Source organism: Agelaius phoeniceus, chromosome 17 (genome assembly GCF_051311805.1).
Source record: "Agelaius phoeniceus isolate bAgePho1 chromosome 17, bAgePho1.hap1, whole genome shotgun sequence".
NCBI lineage: Eukaryota > Metazoa > Chordata > Aves > Passeriformes > Icteridae > Agelaius > Agelaius phoeniceus.
Genome location: NC_135281.1, coordinates 13,940,020 through 13,964,384, shown reverse-complemented (window position 1 = coordinate 13,964,384; position 24,365 = coordinate 13,940,020). Strand labels below are relative to the sequence as shown.

General features: G+C 49.4%; 3 protein-coding genes across 5 annotated transcripts; 2 read left to right on the top strand and 1 right to left on the bottom strand.

Moving 5' to 3' along the window:
* Nucleotides 1-2,415: 2,415 nt before the first annotated feature.
* FAM210B (family with sequence similarity 210 member B) lies at nucleotides 2,416-8,213 on the top strand. The gene is made up of 3 exons (XM_054644541.2): nucleotides 2,416-2,583; nucleotides 4,388-4,560; nucleotides 6,100-8,213. Exons 1-3 carry the CDS (start codon nucleotides 2,467-2,469, stop codon nucleotides 6,314-6,316), a joined length of 507 nt encoding a protein of 168 aa, XP_054500516.2. The 5' UTR covers nucleotides 2,416-2,466; the 3' UTR covers nucleotides 6,317-8,213.
* A 446-nt stretch (nucleotides 8,214-8,659) lies between these two features.
* On the bottom strand, nucleotides 8,660-14,013 carry AURKA (aurora kinase A). Of its 2 annotated transcripts, none has more exons than XM_077187553.1 (8): nucleotides 13,592-14,013; nucleotides 12,651-12,933; nucleotides 12,046-12,121; nucleotides 11,243-11,434; nucleotides 10,856-10,994; nucleotides 10,365-10,513; nucleotides 9,653-9,827; nucleotides 8,660-9,357 (listed from the first exon to the last, which is right to left on the bottom strand). In XM_077187553.1, exons 1-8 carry the CDS (start codon nucleotides 13,643-13,645, stop codon nucleotides 9,172-9,174), a joined length of 1,254 nt encoding a protein of 417 aa, XP_077043668.1. In that variant the 5' UTR covers nucleotides 13,646-14,013; the 3' UTR covers nucleotides 8,660-9,171. The 2 variants fall into 2 exon arrangements, with proteins under 2 accessions (XP_077043668.1, XP_054500235.2); XM_054644260.2 differs by having other exon boundaries at nucleotides 12,657-12,933.
* Nucleotides 14,014-14,086: 73 nt separating this feature from the next.
* On the top strand, nucleotides 14,087-23,982 carry CSTF1 (cleavage stimulation factor subunit 1). 2 transcript variants are annotated; one of them, XM_054644193.2, is made up of 7 exons: nucleotides 14,088-14,884; nucleotides 15,668-15,829; nucleotides 16,565-16,760; nucleotides 18,032-18,309; nucleotides 19,832-20,029; nucleotides 20,546-20,936; nucleotides 22,566-23,982. In XM_054644193.2, exons 1-7 carry the CDS (start codon nucleotides 14,765-14,767, stop codon nucleotides 22,823-22,825), a joined length of 1,605 nt encoding a protein of 534 aa, XP_054500168.1. In that variant the 5' UTR covers nucleotides 14,088-14,764; the 3' UTR covers nucleotides 22,826-23,982. The 2 variants fall into 2 exon arrangements, with proteins under 2 accessions (XP_054500169.1, XP_054500168.1); XM_054644194.2 differs by lacking the exon at nucleotides 15,668-15,829 and having other exon boundaries at nucleotides 14,087-14,884.
* The last annotated feature ends 383 nt before the right edge of the window (nucleotides 23,983-24,365 follow it).

The window sequence follows — 24,365 nt, the reverse complement described above, 5'->3', positions numbered from 1 at the left end:
GACAAACCTTTCTGACAAATTATAGAGGATGGTCATTATGGAGAAGTCTTTGCCTCACAGGAATTCAAATGCATCTCCTGGTGACATTTTACCTACTGCCTCTTCAATAGCTCTCAGCTCAATTCCCAGCTTCCCTTTTACTGATGATAAACAGTGACTGCAATAACACAAATAACACAAAACCAGAGCAGCACTCTCTGCCTGTAGGAAAATTGCAAATGGAAAATAAGAGTTTAACTACATAGAGACAGGCTGAGAGATGGAACAGGGGTTCAGACAGAGCACAAATGTAGTAGATAAAGTGTGTTAGTAATTTAGGTTTATTTTTAAATAACATATCCCTGAGCCATCCGGAATTGGGGTTCACATCTCCACACCCCATGCTTGTGTTTCAGAACTGCAGAACACGCTGTTGAGATCTGTGCAATTTTTTAGCATTTTGCAGCATGCCTCTTTTCAGTTTATCTTATATTTAGTGCAGACACCAAAACATTTTGAGATGTGTTTGTAAATATGTGTGTCTGTGCAGAAGCCTTTCCTTGAGCTGTTTCTGAAAGCTGTACCTTCTCTCCTTGGATTTAGTTACAATGAGCAGGACAGAGCTCATGTCCTTTTCTTATAAACCATCTTCACATTAAGGTGTCTCCAGCCTGGCTGTTTGCTACTTTTTCACTGAGCATATATCACTGGGTGTTTATCATATTGTTCCTTCCTGCTTCCAAACAAAACCTCCCACTGAGATTTGGGGGCAGCAGACAGCCAGGCTGTGCATATACAACTGCCAGCCCTAATGCTTTCATGCCTCATTAAGTGACCTCCTGCTCTTTTCTGCACTTGCCCAGGATTTTTGGCTGTCCAGCAGCAGCAACACATTTGTCACAGGAGAGCAGCTCGGTGCTCTCTGTCCCAGAGAGACTCTGATGGATTACCCAGACAGACACAGTGTCCCTGCGCAGAACCCAGAGCTGCCCCCGACATCTCCTTTGCTGAGACCAGAATTAACTCCTGGGATTTCTTTATTATTCACAGAGAAAATGGACAAAGCTGTAGTGTGCTCTGCTCAGAGCACTGCCATGCCATTATCACCTCTCTGCTCCAGTGGTGTTGGTGTGCAAACATTCACAGAAAACACACAGCAAACTGCTTTGGAGCAGTAATAAACATTGAGATTGTGTTCTGAGAAACTCTTCTTCTCCAAAGCATCCAGAGAGGGGCTGGATTTATGAAGCAAGAACTACAGGCAGTGTAAAGCATGGAACTGGCAGTGCTGTTGAGACAGAACAGATCGTTTCAATCAAGCAAAGCTCTCATCCTCTCTTCCCCTGAGATCCTCCCTGAAACCCATCTGTTCTGTGGAGCCTTGCACTCGACAGCAGCCGCCCAGCAGCGCTGCACCGTGCCCTGCTGGCCTGTGCAGCTCCACTCCAGGCTCCTGAACGGCAAATTCTTCTTTATCGACACAGTCCTCCCATTGTCCTCAGGCCTGTGAGCTCACATGGCTGCAGAAACACAGCGTGCCTGAAGAGGAAAGGCTTTGCAGCTGGAGAGAGCAGGATCTCATTGCTGGGGCTCCACCTGGGGAGGCAGTTTCAGGGTTATTCATCCTTCACCCTTCTATGAGCAGCCGTGTCTGCAGTGGCACAGAAAAATGCATTTTTTTCTTCATTTCAGAAAAATGCAGGGATGAAACCCTTGTGACCACAGTTATGAGGGCAAGCTTGTGACAGCTCCCAGCTGTGTCGGGTGGTCATGGAGGAATGGATGGCATCCAGAGGGACCTGGACAAGCTTCAGAGATGGGACAGTGAAAACCTGGTGAAGTTCATTCAGCAAGGCCACGTGCAAGGCGCTGTGACAGGACCCAGGGACCAGCTGGAGCTGTGCCAGGGAGGGTTAGGTTGGATTTTGGGAAAGGTTCTTCCCCCAGAGGTGCTGGGCACTGCCAGGCTCCCCAGGGAATGGGCACGGCCGAGGCTGCACATTCAGACAGAGCTGCCAGGGATGCCCAGGTGGGATTGCTGGGATTGTTATGGCGTGAATTTCCCCCCTCTACATTTGAAGCCATTCCCCCTCGCCCTGTCACTGCAGTTCCTGAGGAAAAATCCCTCTCGTTTATTGGGGATTGTTGAGGCGTCCTGTGCAGAGCTCCGAGCTGGACTGGATCATCTGTGTCTGTCCAGCCCAATTCAGGATACTCTGTAGCTCTGTGACCATTTATAAGTGCCTGGAGTGACATGACGAGGGGAAATGACTTCAAAATGAAAGAGAGAAGGATTAGACTGGATATTAGGGCGAAATCTTTGGCGGGGAGGTCTTGCCGAGAGGAACCGTGGCACCCGCTGTGCCACAAGACATCGGCGCCTCACCAACGCGAACGCTGCGGCTTTAAGGAGGCGGTCGGGGCGTGTGCCCGGCCCGTCATGCCGCTCGGGGGGCCGGGCCGCTGCCGTGTGCCGGCGGTGCCGCCATGTACCGCCTATGCCGGCTGTCGCCGCTGCTGGCCCCGCTCCGCCTGCCCCGCTCCCCCTGCCCCGCCTGGGCCGCGCTGCCGCCGGGGCCGGGCCCGCGCCGCGCCCGCGCCAAGGTACGTGAGGGCTGAGGGGCCGCCTGCCCAGCGGCGCTGAGCGCCCCGATCTCCCCCTGCTCCTCGGCTTTTTAGGGGTGTGTTTCAGTGTTTTTCACCTCTATCCCCTCTCCCAGCCCCCATGGGATCAATAAATCGTGTTGTGTTTCTGTGGGAGCTGGTTCGCACCTGCTGGTGGGCACGTTGGCAGTGTGAGCTTTAATGTCTGCAGCGCAATTTGCAGCGTGGTTTCTGCTGCCTCGTTGTGAAGGATCACGGGGTGTTTTAGATGTGTTTTCATGCTTTAAATCTCCTGAATGATGCGAATAAAATCGGCTTTTTAGCTGAAATATTGTCGCAGAGTGACATGGAAATAGGCAGCAGCTTTACTTGCTAAGCTGGACATTATTCCCTCCGTGACTGCTCTGGGTACTCCAAATAATATCTCTTGAAATGGTTCTTTTTTATGTTTTGCTTCAATACCATTCCTGGTGTGGGAGCCTGAGAATACAGGTGAATTGGAATGGACTTGAAAGATCAGAACAAGCAATTTTTCAGTCCTTATGATCCATCCCTAAGACCCAGAGCTCATGAGCCACAAAAGGAAAAATGTAAAGTTTTAAAACGACAAGAATCAGGATAAGCTAAGCTACACAGTTTCCTGTTTCTGTATTTGTATGACTTCCTGTCAAAATGAAATACAAAGCAACAAAAATAATTACAAAAGAGAAAAACAGCAAGCAAATGTGGGGTTAGGGTCTGGGTGGGTGGTGTGCTTGCCTTGAGGGTTGTAAGACTGTCTTGTATGCTAATTTGCAATCTTAGCAAGTGCAATAATTAATCAAGAATATTTTTCTTCGAATTTGTATGCCTTGAAACCACAGTGGGACAGTGGTGGCAGGCACCTGGTGGCTCTACCTGTCCCGTGGTGGCTGTCACATTGTCACAACTGCTGCTGAGCTCAGCTGGAAAGAAAGGGCTCCTCTAATGTTTCCTGACAAATGCTGACTAATTAGAGACAAATCCTGAGGATTTCGTGGAAATGTTTTCTTCCTGTCAGTATTTCTTCTCTAGCGAGCATGAGGAGTTTCCAAGGGCTGCCACCACAGCTGCCCTCCTTTGATTTCTTTTCAGATTGCTTTGGGATATGGTTTAGTACGAAGTTCTGCACTTGAAAGGTACCCAGATAAAAATCTGTCAATGACTTCTGCTGTGACAAAGATTTTCAGTGCAGTTGGGCTCTCACACCAGCCCTGGCATGTCCCTGCAGTTGTTGTCTACACCGTAGCAACACAGTTGCTTGTTGCTGTCAACACTTGCAGTTCTTCCTTTGATCAGCTCGTCCATGAAGGGTGATTTAAAGGAACTTAAACTTCGGATCGCTTCCATCAGGGAGCTGTTTTTAAGGGGTACCAGGTGGGCTTCCAGTGCCCCTGGAACAAAGAGCTGTGCTCCAGGAGTCACTGGGTAAAGCTGGGCAGTGGGTGGAAGCAAATAGTTCTCACACCCCAGTCTCATGGCTCCAGCAGCTGTGTGGGTGTGCCTTGGCACACGCTGGGATCAAATAATCTGGTTTTAATTATGAAACCTGAATTGTGTAAGAATTTACACCAAGGTCGGTGCATTTCTTTGACAGGAGTAGGTGGGAGAAGGGAGCTTGGCTGGGCTCTGCCACAGCATCTGCTGTGCTGATGTGGAGGAGCAGAAGTGATTTCTGTCTTCCCAAATCACTCTGTGTGCAAGACACTTCTTTTGTAATTTCAGCTAACTGTAATATGATCTTGTGCTTCATACTAACAAATACTTCTAATTGTTTTCTTTTCAGGATGCAGCTGAACCCCTCAAAAATGCAACCACTGATCCCAGTGCTGAAAACAAGAAACTCAACAAATCCCAGCAGCTGAAACAAGTTTTTAAAGAATATGGTGCTGTAGGGGTTTCCTTCCATGTTGGAATTTCCTTAGTATCTCTGGGAATCTTCTACCTGGCTGTGTCAAGGTGAGGTTTGTACAGCTGTCTGTCATCTCTAGGTAGTGGTAAAAGTAAAATACATTTACCATTGTGCTTATCTCTGACAGGAGACAGGCACTTTATGCCTGTTGGACCTTCCCTCCTGAGTTTTGAGTATGGATGGGTCCTTAAATGGACCTGATCTCCCATCAGGCATGAGACAAGAGAGTTGTACATGGACATTTTGCACAGGTTCATCAGCAGGGAAAACAGCAGGCACAGCACCACCATAACTGACCAGGCAGAAAATATATTTGTTCTGCAGATATCTTTTGTTCTTGCTTGGTCTGGAGAGATAGAGCCATGCAAAAGTGCTCTGGGGCTTAGAGATAAAGGTATTTTTCTGGGTGTTGAACACAGTTTGTGCAGTTGAACTGCAGAAAATAACAGCCACTAGAAGAGGATTAGAGTGAAAATACAGGGGTCAGGTGGGGAATTGTGTGTGGCTTTGTTGGAATGCATGTTACACAAGGTATTCCAGCTGAGGAGAGAGGGGAACATGTTATTACCCCAAACATTCCCTGCTGCTTATTCCTGACTCCAGTGGGAATAGGTGAATGCCTCATTTCTCCTGTTTACTACATTGTGGCACAGGGTGACAACATTTTTTTTCCTTCAGGTATGGTTGAATCCCTGATGAAATCTGCTATGTCTGTATTAATGACTTTGGTGGATAATGCCCATTTGAGCTCCTCAATACTTCCTTCACTTGCTAGGGTTTAGATTATTTGTCATTTTGTAACACTAAGCCTAACAGCAGACACCTCATTTGGTTTGTGCTTAGGTGATAAATTTCCCCAAGACACAGAATATAGTTTAATATAAATTTGGGAAGGTGAAACTCCCAACACAAATTCACAGTAACTCCTTAAGAATCACTTTGCAGATTAACTTCATCTCTGAAGGCTGAGTAGAGCTGTGACAGATGAACCTTTGTGAGCAACCCCCCAGCAGTTTGTATTTTCAATCCTAACCTAAAGCAGCCTCTCCACTCTCTCTCAGTGGCGTGGACATGAGCGCAGTGCTCATGGGCTCTGCTCATCTGCTGTGCTGATGAGGAGGAGCAGAAGTGAGTTTGTCTTCCCAAATCACTCTGTGTGCAACACACTTCTTTCATAATTTCAGCTAACTGTAATCTGATTCACAGTAACTCTTTAAGAATCACTTTGCAGAGAAACTTCACAGTAATCTTTAAGAATCACTAAGAGAAACTTCACAGTAACTCCTTAAGAATCACTTTGCAGGGAAACTCCATCTCTAAAGGCCGAGTAGGAACGTGAGACATGAACCTTTGTGAGCAAACCCTCAGCAGTTTATATTTTCAATCCTAACCTAAAGCAGCCTCTCCTGTCTGCAAACTTCACTTAAGTTACTTCGCAGTAACTCTTTAAGGAATCACTGCAGAGAAACTCCATCTCTGAAGGTTCAGTAGAGCCGTGACACGTGAACCTTTGTGAGCACCCCCCCAGCAGTTTGTATTTGTATTTTCAACCCTAACCTAAAGCAGCCTCTCCTCTCTCTCTGCAGCGGTGTGGACATGAGCGCGGTGCTGCTGAAGCTGGGTTTCAGCGAGGCCTCTCTGCAGTCGCGGATGGCAGCTGGCACCAGCACCTTCGTGCTGGCCTACGCTGTGCACAAGCTCTTCGCCCCCGTGCGCATCAGCATCACCGTGGTGTCCGTGCCCTTCGTGGTGCGCTACTGCCGCAAGGCCGGATTCTTCAAACCGCCTGCCTCCAGCCCCTGAGCCTGCAGCCCCTGAGCCTCCTGCCCCTGAGCCTCCTGCCCCTGCTCTCCAGTGCAGCTGCCCAGCTCTTCAGGGCAAACGTTTCTTTCAGAGACTTGTCTGGGTTCAGGTCGATCTCATCTTGCGTTTCTCACTTGTTCCTTCAGGTAAATGTCACTGTGAAAAGTGCTGTCCTTGTCTCCTGTCCCTTTCGCCGCTTATTCTTAGGACAAACCTGTTCAAATGGGATCTGGTTTGCATTTCAAGTGGGACTATAAATGCTTGACAGTGAGCACAGTTCTGGATCTTTATAAGCCAGCTTTTGAGCCTTTTTTTCCTTTTAAAAACAGTCATAGCTTTCATTTATTGCTGTGCAGCTGAGAAGCTGTGAGAGTCTCTTTCCAGCAGAATAAACAAAATCTCACTATATGGGTAGCTCTCTTGATAAGGGTATGTACTGGAATCTAAAGTGGCAGGTGGGTGTTTCTTTTGTTAGAAGAGGCTTTTATTATAGCCCTTCTTGCAGTACAACACAGGCACTGACCTGACTTCAGTAAGAGTACCCATATGATAAATTATTGCAGTCATAATTGGTTTAGTCACAATAGGTGAAGCACTGTTCTGAAACCATGTGTATTGCTTCCATAGTCCAAGATTTTATTGTTTGAAAATGTGCTGGCTGGGAGCCAGCCTTACTAAAGTTCCTTTGTTTTTAAATGTCTATGGACTCAGAAGAAATCCTGAGCCTACTGGAATCAGTGTAACCAGAATTACCTATGTGAGCATACTCCAAACAGCATCAAGGCAGAGAGGAGCTGGGGCTTTTTAATAGTTTGAGATCTGGCTTTGTACTGGAAACACTTTTTTTAAATCTTTAAACTCAGCCCAGCTGCTTTCTGCTCCCGTGGGTGAAACTCAAATCATCTGCACCAGAAGTGCAAACATTCCAATTCCCAGCTTCCAGGAAGAATTCCTGTGCTTTGGGCTGAGACTGGTGAATGTAGCAATGAGGGGGCTCTGCCTTTCCTTATGGGCACACTGTGATGTTAGAATGTAGTTACAGGGGTGGATATTCACCTTCCACTCAAGCTGCAGATAAATGAGTGTCACACTGGGCTAGGCCTGGCTTTGGGGCTCAGGCCTGTGCTGCTGTGAGCCTGAGCAAGGGCTGGGGCTGTTTGGGACCTGCTGGCTGCTCTTTTGAGTTCCCTTTGTGCTTGCACTTACCCCAAGGTAGCTCTGACAGATCTGATTATACAAAACTCTGATTTAAGTAAAATAGCAGGAAAATACTCTGAAATAGCTTTCTAGTTTTGCTAAAATTTAGTGAATAGAGAGGAAGAAAGGGTGGAGTTTTGATAAGAGCTGGCTGAGGGAAGAAAGGAGGAGCAAATAACTTCTTGTTATGAGCAGCCTCTTGCCTCCCCTCAGCTAGAACATGAAATTGCACCTTAACTCCTTCCCTGCCACAGAAATGCCCAGGTTTCATGTGGACCAAGGATAAGAATTCCAAAATAACTCTGAGGCAGCCTTGTTTACTTTAGGTAGAATAATTTCTGAGGATGTTTTGTCTTAAATGTGATAAAGAAGGAATATTCAAAGTTTTTTTTCAAAATCATATGGGATCATTTAAAATCATAAAATCATTTAAAAGTCAGTAGAAGGCACCCAGCACTAGAGTTTTCTTGCTGTAAAGAAACAGCTTCATATAAATTGTGGCCAGAATTCTGATTACTTACGTGGTTGTATAAACTACTGGCAGTTTGTTTAGATGAAGATTTTTGCAAAGTATATTTTAAATTAATTTGAGAATATATTTTGAATTCTGGACTCCTTGCTTGTAGAAGGATCATTTTTTAAAACTGTTTGTAAAATAGCAAAATCTTATTCTGAAAAGACAATAAATTGCTTTCTCTTAGTTTGCTTTAAGTGTTTTCCTGGAAAAGAGTTGGCATTGATTTTGGTGGCAAGGGGCCTGACCCTTGGTCCATTTTAAGGAGTGTCTTATAAACATCTGGTCTTGCTATTTGCTGTTACCCAACATAATCTGAAAGTATTTCTGAGAGAAAGGGCTGGGAAATGTTATCAGATGGGAGATCTTTGAATAAACTCACTGGAAAAAGGCAAGAGCAGGCCAAGCTCTCAATAAACCAAGCAGGTGAAGCAGCAACACATTTGGTACTCACCTTGCAATCCTAAATTGGGATTGTGGGATGGTGAATGACTCTGTGGTACCAGCACTTTGAGCTTCCCTTCTGACAGAGGTGGGAATTACACTTTGGGAATTCACCTCTGGGAGCAGCAGTTCAGCTGTGCTGGTGCTGAGCCAAGCAGTGCCACAAGGAAGCTCACCCTGCTGCTGGGTGCAGTATAACAAGTCTTTATTTTACAAATTGAGTGCTCACATTTAAAACTAGAGACAAAACCAATTGCCACATCATTTTTGGAACACTTGGAAAAGGCATTCACACCTCGCTCAGTTTCAGGTTACACCACAGGTAGGACACCCTGAGCAGCCCAGGGAGGGAGGAGCAGGCATCTCCAGGATATTGCACTGTTCCATAAGCCAGAACAACAACTTCCTTGTGGTGGAACAAGGAACCATTTTCAGCACAAGAGCCTCCAACAGCTTCATACTTACACCAGCAAACTGGCCCACATGGAACTGATTTCAAGTACATTAAATATTCCACAAGCTCCAGAGAGAAGTCAAATAATTTTATGCTGCAATTCGAGTTTAAGACACCAGCCAACCCAAGGATTTGCATCCCAATTGCCACTAGATTCCAAGACCTGCTTTTCCTATTGTAAGCATGACAGTAGTCACAGTACAGGGATCCTCTTGTCCATCCCACGAGTCACCCTCCCTCCTCAGGCTATGTTTTGGAGGGGGCAGCACCATCACTCTTCCTGCTGGTGGGAATCTTGGTGGAGTTTGCTGTGATCCAGGGGTGGAGCAGCACATCCTTCAGGGGCAGGCGATGGAAGGGGTTGTGCTTCAGGAGCTTGGAAATTAAATCCCTCGCACCTTCTGTTACAAATGGAGGAAACTTGAATTCCACCTAAGGAAAAAAGGACATTTACAATGATGCAAAAGGTCTTAGCAATAACCACATGATAGAACCAAAGGGCTCTGCTCAAGTTACCCCTTAAAAGCTGTGCCAGCCTTGCAGGCTGTGCACCTTCTGCCTATTGGTAAAATAATTTCATTATAACCCTGAACAAGCTTCTCACTGCTTGTGAAAGCATTTGTGTATTCTTGTGTTTGTTCTCATTATGCTTCAAACTTAAGTTTGCTGAAACCTTTCTAGAACTAAAAGCATGGCCCAGCTAACCTGCATAAGCACTGGCACTTACCCTTGAAATAGCTCTATAGGTTTCTTGATAGGTTTTTGTTTCAAAAGGTGGTTTCCCTACAAGGAACTCATAGCACAGAACTCCCAGGCTCCAAATATCCACCTTTTCATCATGTGTTCTTCCCTCAATCATTTCAGGAGGTAGGTAGTCGAGTGTCCCACAAAGAGTTGTTCTCCTGAAGAAAAGTCCAAGTTAATTATTGATTAAGATAATTAGATTATATATTTCAAGAGCCAGATTCAAGAACTAATGCTGGCAGTCATCTGTACCTCAGCAACACCCAGAACAGCTGGGAAAGAAAAGCCAGCAGGGCATTTTCTACTCCTGAAAGTATCTCAGTCTCTGCAGTCAGTCAGTCCTAGCTCCTTTCACCCCACGTGCTAGAACAAACCTGTTCCTCCCTTCTCAGGTGCCATTTCTCACTCTCTCAGAAATAACCAAATTGCCAGAATAATGTTTGAGTCCAAATGCAGGTTTGTCATCTCAGGGACCATGTAACCCTACACCAAGGTTCCTTTGAGGGTCAGCAAGGTTTGAACTAAAAACCAGGACAGCAACCCTCCTCTGTCACACCAGTTGCCTGTTAGCACCTTTGTTACAGCAGCATTTTCCCCAGTATTTCAAGAAGCTCCCATGGACCTCCCTTCCACAACTGCGTGACAAAAACTGACACTACAGAAGGATTTCAGTGCTCAAGAGACTGAGTTCTCACCTAGAGGATGGAGCATGCACAGACCACCCAAAGTCAGCAATTTTTAACTCTCCATTTGATCCCAGCAGCAAGTTCTCTGGCTTGATGTCTCTGTGGATCACACGCTTGGAGTGACAATACGAGAGGGCATCTGCCAGTTCTGTGATGTACTGGGCACAGAGAGAACAACCTTTAAGCCACAATCTTTAAGATACTGTCACCTGAGTTTATCTGGCTGCAGCACAGCCTTTTTGAGCCATAATTATCATTTTAAGTTAAAGCAATTATTCCTTAACCCTTGAAGCCTGCTAATAGAGGCTGTACCTTGCAATATTAAACAATTCTGAACGTAAATTCCTGCACAGCCCTGAGTCTTCCCAATCATTCCCTGCCCAGATGCCAACTAGCAGTAAGGAGTCTCAGTTCCCCCCAAAGTTTGATCTGAAGGGCTGGCTCTGTCCTGCAGAGATCCCAGACACCAGAGGAATGGAGAGGAAGCTGGAACAACCTACAGTAGCAGTTCTTTGCTCATCAAACTTGGTGAGCCTCTGAAGCTCCCTGTAGACCTCCCCACGAGGTGCATGCTCCAGGATCAGGTAGACTCTTGTCACATCATGGAAGTAGCCATATAATCTGAGAATGTTGGGGTGCCTGCAAAGAGATTTCAGTGTCCTTCTGAACCAGGTATTTCCTGGTTTAATTTAATTTAATAAACCTTTAATTTCCCCGTCCTCCCCCACCACTTGCAAGGCAAGCATGGGAATTTCAGCTCATCTGTGTTCCTTCAGTTCATAACACACAAAGAAATCTTATCATAAAGCAGAAACCTCATCATAATCAAGACTACTTCATTTATTTGCATGCAAACAAAGCAGAGTAAAATAGCCACTAAGCTTTACCTAAGGTGAGACTGTATTTCCACTTCTCTTCGCAGTTGATGCTCTACCCCAGCCTCCTCAAGCTGTGTTTTAAAGAGCACTTTCAGTGCAAGAATGAATTTGCTCTGTTTTTCACGTGCCAGGTACACATTCCCAAATTTTCCTTTCCCCAGAGGACGACCAATTTCAAAATCATCAAGAGACCACTGCCTTCTGCAAGAGGAAAGTCAAAAGCTGGAGTTGTGTTGGCTTTGACTCAGATTTACAGTTGATAACATTGTTCAATAGATGTTTAGTACTCTAAACTAGATTTTAGTCTTTAAGAAAACACCAAGAGAATAAAAGCATTGAGATTTTTCAAAAGGAAGTTCTGAAAGCTATTTTCTTCCCCCTGAAGCTTCTGCAGACACTACACCAACCACACTACTACAAAATGAAGACTGTTTACCAAGCTGGGCTCCTTGGATACTCTTAACCCAGACACATCACCAGGGCATGGAAAAACAACTTAAAGTTGTCATAAACAAATCCAGGTTCATCCCAAATTAGACTCCAGCCTCCTGCCCAGATGAAGGAGGCTTTGTTTTCAGGAGCACATCTCGTGACTGGGCCAGCAGCTATCAGTGCTCTCTCTCCCCTGGGAAGAGCTACTCTGCATTTAGCCCAAAGTTTTCTTTAGATTACAGCAAGTCCTTGCTCCTGGCAATTACCAGGTCAAAGGCTGCTTTCCTTGTGTTGTCTGCAAAGTGTGGGGGTCACCAGGCTCCACAGCCAAAGGAGCTCCAGCAGGGCTCAGTTATCTACAGTTTAGGTATAGAACTTACTTCTTAGTCTCTTCACTTTTCTTCTTGGTCTCCTCAGTTTTCTGTTTTGAGGTGCTTTCTGCTTCAGGGTTCTGTGCTGTGTACAGAGAAGGAAATCAATTGATGAACCAGACTCACTGAACACACAAATAGGAACAAATCTAAGCCCTGAGCATCGTCTGGAGCAGCTCTTAGAATCCACTCCATGACATTTTAAGCAACCTAGCACAGCTGACTGCTTGGAAACAAACAGTGCTAGCAAAATACAACTTTAAAGGCTTTCTGAGCATAAAAACCCATGAATTCTTTCCCCCTCCCCAAACAAAAGCATCCTTGTGCATGAATCTTGGAAAATCTGTGAGGTCTGAATGCAAATTACTTTAACTCCCAGCTGGCTGCTGAGCATCTTCAAGTTTTTAACACCACATTTTTAAATTGTCTCTAGTTGGTTAATTTAGAGATACATTCACAAGGATGGTGCAGCAACACCCGAGGTGATCCATGTGCTGCTCTTCTGTTTGGGGGCACAACTGAGAACTTCCCTCCAGGACCACCCCTCGATCAGCAGCAGCTTTAGGAGCATCCTGAGTGTCACAGCTGGGAAATCACAGGGAAATCACCCTCACAATTACCAGGTGCTGCAGCCTGGGGAGGTTTTTCACTGCTCTTGCTCGCAGCCTGAGGTCTCACAGCGGCCTGCTGGGGCGGTTTGGGCCGGAGCTGCTGCGCTGTTTGGTTGCTGGGCGGTTTTTGGGGCTGTAAAGGTTTTTGGGGCTGCACGGGGACTCTCTGGGCGAAGTTTGCAGGACACAGAACTCGGGCTGGAGCTCCACTGGTGAGTGAGCGGCTCTGGGCTGAGTGCTGCGCCACAGGGACACGCTTGGGGGCATCCCCGATGGGATTGGCGACCTTCAGAGAGAAAGGAGAACGGGTTAATTGTGCAGCAGCACGGCAGAACCTTCACGGCCCCTCTCAGGATGGCAAAAGCCACACAAAAGCACTTTAACAGAAACACTCAAAATCGCGTGCTGAGTAGTTAATTAAAAGGAAATTTTGCTCATTTTACTTTTTTGTTCCAAAAACTTACCAGGCCTATTTAGTTTTATATAAAAGAGGGAGACAGAGCCTGTATTTCTAATTGGAAAAATACAATAATCAGGGTGATCTTGAGCACTGCTGCACATGTGTATCAATAGCAACATTTGCTCAGTGCTTGCTTTTAAAATTTGTATCTAAAGTAATTTGATTATACACACTTGCTCTCTCTTTAAGGGCTCTTAAATACTTATAATATAAAGAGGATTTCCCCATTTAATAATATACTAATAGTAACAGTAATTTTTTTAAAATCAGCTTTGGGCTGTTTTTTCTACTGAAAGATAAATTACTAGTTTGAAACCTGTAGTTAACATGCGATGGGGAGAAACAAACCCAAAAGGTAAAAACTAAAGACCACTCCTTGAACAGACCAGAATTTTAATCGCAAACTTCCAGGCATCGAGACCAAGAATGCAGCAGAGAAAACTGCTCAGGAAGAGGAGCATAAACCGTGTATTTCACACCTTACCTTGGCAGCGCGGCCTGGGTACGCGGCGTGGTTCTCCTTCACGTTCCTGTCCATAGCGCCAGAGCGGGAGAGGCTTGTGCGGCTCTGACTGAGGGCGAGAGGAGCTTGGTGAGCGGAGCAGAGGGGATCTGGGGTCCCTTATCGATTAGCACTCGTTATCGATAGCGGTCCGGTATCGATGGACCCTGCCCGCCCCACGCTCCCCGGGAAGCCGCATCCGCCTCAGGGCCGCCGGAGCTGTTTGAATTCAAACCGCCGCGCCTTAAATACCCCTTTAAACCCCCGCCGCCCGCCATTGGCCGCGCTCCCGCGGCCCGCGCACGCTGATTGGGTCCTCCCGCGGGCGGCCCGCCCGCCCATTGGCTGCCGGGCGCGCTCCGCCGCGCCGCGAGGGGCGCACGCGCCACGCCCGCCCCTCCGCCGGCGTTGTCGCCGCGCGGCGCGTTACGCACTTTGCGTAGCGCCGCGCCCCCCGGCGCGCGCCGCCCGCGCACTTCCCGCCGGCCGAGCCGCCGCTTCCGCTACGCAAATCGCGTAACGCGCCGCGCTCCCACCTGTGGCCGCCGCCGCCTCCGCTCCGGTCCGCGCCCGGGAGCGCCGCCAGGTCAGTCCCACTCCCGCCAGACTCCCCCCGAGACACCCCCGTCCACCCCCGGGCCAGGCCGGGGAGCGGCGCTGCTGCCACCGCGCGTGGGGCCGAGCGCGAGCGGGGCCATTGTGTGGGTGCCCCCCCGGACGGGCCGAGCAGGGCCGGAGCCTCCCGGTGCGTCCCGGCCGAGCGGCCCCGGGCAGTGCCACGTGCCGCCAGCGCTGCGGGGCGAGCGCCAAGTGCCAAGGCACCGCCCGGCCCGGACCCTTCGCGCCGCAGCCCCCGGCAGCGCCCAGAGCCGCGCGGCTCCCGAGGAGACGCCGGGACAGCGGGAGCGCGGCCGGTCAGCGAACGCGGCCCGCGAGCAGCGCAGCGAGCGCGGCGTGAGGCGCTGCTAGCCCGGAGCCCGCGGGTCCCTGCGAGGCGCCGCGGAGCGAGGAAACTCCAGCCGGCGCTCGGGGCTTGCGAAGAACTGCGATCCAAGGGAACTTTTCAGTGTCTCCGCGGTGCTGAAAACAAGAGCGAAGGAGAGCCTGGTTGTGTGTGTTGGTGTTTACAAGTGGTTCAGGATAGGTAAAAAGAAGATGTCGGGTCGCCGTGTCGCTGCAGCGTGTGATAGACGACAGCTGCCCCGGGGCATGGGGAGCATGGCAGCCCCGCTGCTCGACCCGCGCCCGCTCCGGCTGCCCTTTCTCGAGGCTGACGTGAGTAGCACTCGGGGAGGGGACGGTTTGCGCTGGGGACGGGGCCGGGCCGGGCAGCAGCGCCAGCCGCTTCATTCCCAGCCCGTTCACGTCGCCGTGTTTGGGATCCGGGGTCTGGCGGAAGCGGCGCTCCGGAGCTTTGCGGCTGCGACACAAAAGAAGCCCCGGGCTCCCCCCGCGCCCGCTGGGGGCCGGGCCAGCGCCGCTCCCCCGCCCGCGATGCCGCTCCCCCGCCCGCGATCCCGCCCCGAGCGCGGCTCTGCGGCCTCCGCCAGCGCCCCGCTGCCCCCGGAAGGGGAACGGGGATGGACCCCCGGGATCCCCGGAAGGGGAGGAATGGGGAGAGCGACCCCCGGGATCCCTGGAGGGGAGAATGGGGAGCGGGACCCCCGGAGGGGCCGGAATGGAGAGAAGGGACCCCCGGAAGGGGCGAAATGGCGAGAGGGACTCCCAGGACCCCCGGAGGGGGGGAACGGCCAGAAGAACCCCGCGATCCCCAGCGCGGGGGGGGTGGAATAGGGGTCGGGGTCTACAAAGGGGGGTCGGGGATCGGGACCCCCGGAGCGGAGTCGGGGATCGGGACCCTCAAAGCGGGGTCGGGGATGCGGGTCCCCAAAGCGGGGTCGGGATCCCCAAAGCGGGGTCGGGGACCGGGGCCCCCAAAACGGGACCGGGGTCCCCGCGATCTCCCCCCCCCCCATCCTGGGGGCTCCCGCCTCCCGCACGTGACGCGGGGGGTGTGGCGCTCACGTGACGCCGCCCCGTTGTGTCGCCCCCCCCAAGAGCCGCCTCCCATCGATGTGCGGGCGCTCGATGCAGCAGCCTTCGCGGAGGAGCGTCCTGCGGGCCCGGCCGCCCCCGCCGCTGCCGCCGCCGCCGCTCGATGCGCTCCGCGCTCCCGCCGCCATCTTAGGGGCAGAGCGCGGGCGGCAGAAGGAAGGCTCGGTACGTACCGGCACCGCCGGGGCCGCCCGCCCGCGGCTCCGGCACCGCCCGCGCGGGGCTGCGGCCCCACCGCGCCAGCGGGAGGGCGGGGAGGGCGCGGGGCGGGCGGCGGGGCCGGTGCCGTGCTGTGCTGTGCCGTGCCGTCCTGCGCGCCCCGTGCATCCATCCATCGGAGCCCGGGCCCGCCGGCAGCACCGCTGGCTCCGCTGGCACACGCTGCCGGCTCTGCTCCGCTCGGCACGGCCCGCCTCGCTGTGTGGCCCAGGTTTGCGTTGACACAGAAAACAAACGCAACAGGTTTTTCCTCCCCTTTTCCTTCCCTTTCCCCCGTCTTTGCCTCCGTCTTACCTCCCCCTTTTCCTCTCGTTTTCCTCCCTTTTCTCCCCTCTCTTCTTCCTCTTCTATCTCTTCTTCCCCGTTCTCCCCGTCTTCCTCCCCTTTCTCCCTTCTTTTCCTGTCCTTTTCCTCCCTTTTCTCCTGCCTCTTCCTCCTCCTCCTCCCTTTTTCTTCCCTTTCTCCCGTCTCTTCCTTCCCTTTCTCCCACCTTTTCTTCACCTTTTCCTCACCTTTTACTCTTCTTTCTCTCCTTTTTTTCCTGCTCTTTCCCCCCCACTTTTCCCATCTCTGCTTTTCACCAAAACCACAGCAATATTTAGTGCCTGCCCTGAGGTTTGTTCCAAGTTTCTGGTGGTTTCATGCAACTCTCTTGTATGTGATTTCTGTTCTTCATTCCAGGCCCCCCCAAGGCAGTCCCTGCTCACAATGTATAGGACAAAAGTCAGTTTGAAAGATCGTCAGCAACTTTACAAACTGATAATTAGCCAGCTGCTCTATGATGGATACATCAACATTGCCAATGGCTTGATAAATGAGATCAAACCACAGTCTGTGTGTGCACCCTCTGAACAACTGCTGCACCTAATTAAGTTAGGTAAGCTGGAATCAAAAGCTGACATAAAAGTCTAGTTTCTAATTCCCCAGTGCATTAAGAGGTTGGTGTCACTGCAAAGACACCTTTGATGCAAAGGTGGTGTCTGGTAATAGCACAGCACTTGTACATCTGGGTACAGCCTTTGTAGGGTTTTGAAGGGCATTCCTGTTTCATTACTAACAAACCAGATCCCTGAGTGGTGCCCAAATCTGTTTGGACTCCTCTAAGGACACTCAGGATTCTGGGTGTCTTCTCAAAACACCCCAGTGAATGGAATCACTGAGCCCCCAGATCTGAGGGAAAATCTCACCCTCAGAGCTCTGCTGACTTCAGAAAGAAATAATTCCAATCTGGTTGTTCCTGACAGTGTTGGAGAGGGAGCAAGTCCTTCCATTGGCAGTCTTTGCTGGCTTTTATAGATCAGTCCCCAGGGAACAGCTGCACACTCTGGGGTCTCAGCAGGGCTGTCACCTGTTCTCTCCCTGTGCTTCCCTCTGGAAGTGCCACAGTGTGGGGAGAACAGGGAAACCCCTGAGCTGCTCTTGGAACAAGCTGGCCAAGTCCTGGAAGAGCTCTGACCATGACACCATATGTAACTCAACTGGTTCTCCTGCCTGAACTAGCTGAGTTCTGAGGGTATAAATCTGTGAAGCTTTGTGTCTGTTTGAAATGCAAATTCTAGACTTGAAATGAGCAGATGAAAGCAGCAAAAAGATCACCACTGGGCTGAAAACTCTTGTGTCTGCCCTGTTGCCACTGCCAGTGCTGAACTCTCTGGTCTGTAGCTGTATCTTAGAAATAAAAGTCTGGGAAGTGGGCTTGGAGACCAGGAAGCTTTTTCCCTTGCAATGCTGGGATAGTTTGCCTTCAGAGCAATAAAATAGGAAAAGAATCAGTAAATGCTTTGGGTTTTATATTTTAAAACTCATGTAACAGTGTTGGGGCTTGTTGCTCCCCTGTGAAAAGCTGACCAGAGGCCTGTGCATGGTCAGTGACTGATTGTCAGTGCATTTATCAGCACTTCCCAATCTGATAAATTCCCAGAGCATTGATCAGCCCTTCCCAGTCCTCACTAGGGCACTCCCAGAGCTCCTGAGGAGCTGTGCCTGCTCCAGCCCAGCTGTCCCTCACTCCTCCCCAGAGCCGTGGGACCCAACCCGCTCTGCCAGCTCAGCTCTCCCTGCAGGGCTGCCTTTCCCAGGCGTTCCCTGGAGCGTGGCAGGCTCTGGGGGGCAGGCTGGCAGTGCTGAGTGCCACCCTGCTGTCCCCAGGCATGGAGAACGATGACAGTGCTGTGCAGTACGCCATCGGCCGCTCGGACACCGTGGCGCCGGGCACCGGCATCGACCTGGAGTTCGATGCTGACGTGCAGACCATGTCCCCCGAGGCCTCCGAGTACGAGACCTGCTACGTGACATCCCACAAGGGACCCTGCCGCGTGGCCACCTACAGCAGGGACGGGCAGCTGATAGCCACGGGCTCGGCCGACGCCTCCATCAAAATCCTGGACACCGAGAGGATGCTGGCCAAGAGCGCCATGCCCATCGAGGTGAGGGGTTGTACCATGCTGGGAATTGTGTCTGTGCCATGCCCATCGAGGTGAGGGGTTGTAACCACGCTGGGAATTGTGTCTGTGCCATTGCCATTGAGGTGAGGGGTTGTACCATGCTGGGAATGGTGTCTGTGCCATGCCCATCGAGGTGAGGGGTTGTAACCACACTGGGAATTGTGTCTGTGCCATGCCCATCGAGGTGAGGGGTTGTAACCACACTGGGAATTGTGTCTGTGCCATGCCCATCGAGGTGAGGGGTTGTACCACGCTGGGAATTGTGTCTGTGCCATGCCCATCAAGGTGAGGGGTTGTACCACGCTGGGAATTGTGTCTGTGCCATGCCCATTGAGATAAGGGGTTGTACCACGCTGGGAATTGTGTCTGTGCCATGCCCATCGAGGTGAGGGGTTGTACCATGCTGGGAATTGTGTCTGTGCCATGCCCATCGAGGTGAGGGGTTGTACCACGCTGGGAATTGTGTCTGTGCCATGCCCATCAAGGTGAGGGGTTGTACCACGCTGGGAATTGTGTCTGTGCCATGCCCATCGAGGTGAGGGGTTGTATACCATGCTGGGAATTGTTGTCTGTGCCATGTCCATTGAGATAATGAATTGTAATCAATTGAAATCCTGTCCATGCCATGCCCATTGGGATAATGGTTTCTCATCACTCTGGGAATCCTGTCCATGCTATGCCCATTGGGATAATGAATTGGAATCCCATCCATGCCATGCCCATTGGGATAATGGATTGTAATCAATTGAAATCCTGTCCATGCCATGCCCATTGGGATAATGGTTTGTAACCACTCTGGGAATTCTCTCCATTTCATATCTGTACCTTGTGGCTGCCTCAGTGGGTTGGACTAAATACCTGTCTCAACATATTCCCTACTCCAGCAGCTGCTCATAAAGTCCCTTTGAAGGAAGAAGAACCAGGGCAAGGACACTGGCAGCAGGGAGAGAACTGAGCTTCTGCTGGGTGCTGATGATGGCTGTAATGTCTGAGCATGGTTCATGTAAAACCCACTTGTGGCCTTGCAGCCCCCCTGGCCACCTGTGTTTTACTGGATATTTCAGAACTGTTTCACACATTGATTTGCTTCATCTCTCTCCAAGGCAGTTATCAGGTGGCAATGAAAAGTGGGATTTTTTTGCACAGAGCACACACACCAAATTCTCAGCAGAGAGCTGAAGTTTTGGTGCAGCTTCTCTTGATTCTTCCCAGCAGTCAGTGTTTTGCTTTGGGCTGTTTATGAAGGTGATGTTTTCTTGCACCAGTTCTCTGCTACTGAAGTAGTTTGTCCTTGAGCCAAGTTGTTTTGACCTTCATAAAGACACAGGGATCTTAATTGTTGGCCTATAAAGGGCCTTCAGATAACCAAGGGAGCAGATTGCGTGCCTGGTCGTGTCAGAGAGGAGCTGCTGTTCAGACACTCTGGCAAGCCTAAAACCTACTTTTCCTGTCAAAAACCTGCTTTATTTTCCAAGAGCAGCAACATGTTGAATGTTGTTTGTAGGTCATGATGAATGAGACAGCGCAGCAGAACATGGAGAACCACCCGGTGATCCGGACTCTGTACGATCACGTGGATGAGGTGACGTGTTTGGCTTTCCACCCAACAGAACAGATCCTGGCTTCTGGCTCAAGGGACTACACACTTAAATTGTTTGATTATTCAAAACCTTCTGCCAAAAGAGCCTTCAAGTACATCCAGGTGAGATACTGCTCAGAGCAGGCAAAGCTCAGATGTTTGAGTGCTGAGGTGGTGTGGGCTCAGCTGTGCCTCAGGTGATCAGGGGCTGCAGGCTCAGCATTGCAGACCTTACAGAGACCTTACACAGAATTAAGGCCTTACAGAGTGTCTCATTTCTGTGCATCATGGACACTTGTATTCAAGTCTAGAACCTGTCAGCTTTTTATTCATTAGACCAACTCTAATCTGAATTAGCTTGGAAGTCAGTTCTGTTATCTTTGATTTGGAGGAACATTTGGGATTAGGTGGTGGGTTTGGGGGGTGTGATATCCTAAAATAAGGGGGCACTGCAGGCTGCTCTAGGACAAAAACTGCACTGCAGCCAGGGGCAGCCTGTCATTTCCATTCTACAGGAAACATTTTCCATTTTGTACTGATAACTCCAGTAAGTTTTTAGCGCTTCACCACCACCAGCACCGACCCTTCCAGCTGAGCTTTTTTCCTTCCTCACCCCGCTGTGTGTTTTTAACCCAACAGGAAGCAGAGATGTTACGCTCCATTTCTTTCCACCCTTCTGGGGATTTCATCCTGGTGGGGACCCAGCACCCAACCCTTCGTCTGTACGACATCAACACCTTCCAGTGCTTCGTGTCCTGCAACCCCCAGGACCAGCACACGGACGCCATCTGCTCCGTCAACTACAACGCCAGCGCCAACATGTACGTGACAGGCAGCAAGGATGGCTGCATCAAACTCTGGGATGGGGTCTCCAACCGCTGCATCACCACCTTTGAGAAGGCACACGATGGAGCTGAAGTCTGTTCTGCTATTTTTTCCAAAAATTCCAAGTATATTTTGTCCAGTGGGAAAGACTCTGTGGCTAAGCTCTGGGAGATATCCACTGGTCGGACGCTGGTGAAATACACAGGTATGTAGCAGGTGACGTTCCAGACACCTTCTTTTCCAGGTGCTGAGCTGCAGTAGGGCTGGAAATGCTGTCAGAAAATAATAATTCCTAAAGGCAATGGAGAAACTGCTGCTTTGAGGATAAATTGCCCAGGATTTTAAAAAATATTTCCATTAGACCAATTGCAGAAGAGAAGCTTGAAGCTTCTGTGTGTCAGTGTAAACATATTTTAGTCTGAGTAGATTTTGGAGAATTTTCTGACATCATTACTCCATTGTTCTGGAGGGAAGTTATCACTGAACTGGGGAAAAGTAAGAAGAAACACTGAAGCTACTTCAGTGATTTAACCATTAACTCTGTGGCTCTATAGCCATGGTAATGCTCTGAAGTGTACCTGCAGCTGGTTTGATCCCATTTCTGTGTATTTTTTTTCCCAAGGATGCAGTTCTGTGCAAGGTACTCTGACTGTGTCATGCTTGGATCTCAGCAGGATTTAGGGAATAATGAAGGCTGTGGAAGCTTTGCATGTGGCAACAGCTGTGTGAAAGGCTTTGGGGTCAAGCACTAATGTGCTTAAGCAATAGGAGCACAAAAGATGCTGGAAATGGTGTGTGTTGGGTTTTGGGGTTTGCAGGTCCTGTTTGCAGGCCAGCTCTGCTGGGAGCAGCCAGCAGGGAGCAGCACCTTCCCGGGAAACCCTGCAGGATCCCCGGGAGGGTCTGTGGGAAACACGCTGGATCTGAGGGTATGGCCAAGGCAGCTCACACTGCATGTGCTGTGTGAGAAACACACTGGAAAGTCCTCAAGGATCATCAGACTCTGTGGGTTCTCCTCTCCTTGGTCACAGCTGAAAGCCTCATGCAAAAATATCAGGCAGAAGTACTCTTAGGTAAAGGATTGGACATGGGGCAGTTGGAGTAGGTATTCCTTCTGTTCCCTAAGGAATTTTAGCGTGTATTCATGGACAGCAGGAGGAATTTCCCCATGGAAAGGGTGGTCAGGAGCTGCCCAGGGAGGTTTGGAGGCATCCAAGGAACACCTGGAGGTGGCACTCAGTGCTCGAGTGACAAGGTGGGGATGGACTCAAATCTTTCTGGTCCTGTGATAAAACTACAAAAGAATATTTGTTAATGCACCACCTGTTGCTTGTGGAAGTGGTAGAACAGCAGAGAAAATTGATAGAAAATTGATGCTTAGGGAAAATGACTCATAGATGTGGTGGTGTTTGCAGGGGTTCCAGGATGAGGGAAGAGATGAGAATCTTGACTCCATGTTTCAGAAGACTGATTTATTATTTTATGATATATTAAAAGACAATGATATATTGAAACTATACTAAAAGAATAGAAGAAAGAATTTCATCAGAAAGCTAGCAAGGAATAGAAAGAAATGATGGTAAAATTTTGTGACTCTCAGAGAGTCTGAGACAGCTGGACTGTGATTGGCCATTAATTAAAAACAACCACATGAGACCAATCAAAGATGCACCTGTTGCATTCCACAGCAGCAGATAATCATTGTTTACACTTTGTTTCCGAATGAATAAAGGATAAAGGATTTTTCTAAATGGGTAAAGGATTTGTCATAAACCCTGTCTGTGACACGTAGGCATGAACACTTGTAACGCCCCCGTTGTGCTGTTGCGTTCAGGTGCTGGTCTGAGCGGGCGCCAGGTGCACAGGACTCAGGCTGTGTTCAACCACACGGAGGATTACGTGCTGCTGCCCGACGAGAGAACCATCAGCCTGTGCTGCTGGGACTCGCGCACGGCCGAGCGCCGGAACCTGCTGTCCCTGGGCCACAACAGCATCGTGCGCTGCATCGTGCACTCCCCCACCAACCCCGGCTTCATGACCTGCAGCGACGACTACCGAGCCAGGTTCTGGTACAGGAGATCCACCACGGACTGAGGGCGCTCTGCAGGCAGGGATTCTGTCGGATGTGGCAGGAAAATAGCAAATATTGAGACTTTTCACCCCACGCTAATTTTTTTTATTAGTGTGCGCGGTTTAATTTTTGTAAGTCATCTCTAATTGTACTGAAGGGAGGGGGTGGAGAAGAAAATGGTCCTGGCAGGAAGGGCTAAGCTTGTTCCCCTGCCTGTGAATCACACACAAGATAATGGGACTGTGTCCTGCTCAGAAGGAGCCAGTTCTGCTCTGTGTTGTGTCTGTGCAATCCCTCTGAACTCTGGCAGAGAAGAGATCACACAAAGAGCAGCAGAACTTGGTGTAGAAACTTCAACAAAGCCTTAAGCTGCCTTCAGCCACATTTCATTATTTGTAAAGCTCTGGTTTGTATCTTTCAGTCTGGGGTTTTGGTGAATTCTTTGTGGTTTTTGTTTCTTGGCCGAGTAGGCCTACAGTTCTGAGTTGTGCCATAAGAATTCAAACAGGATTTTAAATTGTTTAGATGAATTCAAGAAATGGTCTTCTAGTTCTCATGTTAAAGTCAGACTTCATCTCACCCTCTTCTGAATTTATCTTAACAAGTGGGACCTCAAAATGAATTCCTAATAGTTTTAAGGAATTATCCACATTGCAATTAAAATGTGACAGTGCTGCTGCAAGTGAAAATAATTTTGCCTTAGAGACCTTTAATATCCTCTCAAAGAAAGAAACCTGTGCATCTGAATTTTTGTATGTGTACCTCAGAAATGTCACTGTTTTCATTGACCGAGAAATCTTCATCTATGTCTTACACAGCACTTCAACTACATTCTTTTTAAATTAGTCACAAACCCAGCACCCATTGTTGAGAAACTGTGCTTAAAATTTCTCTAAGTTGGAAAATTCACTACTTATTCTCCCAGAGATCTGCCTGAGCAGAGCCTTAAACTTGTTCTTTTGAGGCCTCCTCGTGCAGAGCTCTTGGGCATCACAGCTGGGAGGCTCCTTTGGTCAGAGCTCAGCACTTGCCTTTGTGAGGGTTTTGAAATGTGAGGTGGTTCTTGCTGCTGGATTAACTTCCATTACACTGAGGAATTGTCAAGGGCTGGTGAGGGTACAGGTTTTGTCTGTATTTAAATAAAGATTGCCTTTTAAAAAGCTCTTTGATACATAAAGAAGGAATTGTATTTGTTTTCTGTATAACAAAGGAGGAATGGTCAAATATGGGAGGCTGGGGCTTGGGGACTTGGCAGTGATGAATTTGTTGTGTTCCACCTGAATCAGGTGCAATTACAGACTCGAGATGTAGAATGAGGGAGATTCTTATTTAAATACTAAAATTTAATTTTCTCTTGAAAAGCTCCCTCTATGCAGAACATTTCTGAGGCTGAATCCTCTTTGCTCCTCCTCTGCCTCTGTGTTCTGACCCTTCAGCAGCAGTGGTGCTGAGGGATGGTGGTGCTGGTGCCTTTTTGCTGGGGAAACAAGGAGAAGCAGAGCTGGGGGCAGGGAAAGGGAAGTCCTGACACAGTCACTGAGGCATGATGTGGGATGGGTGACA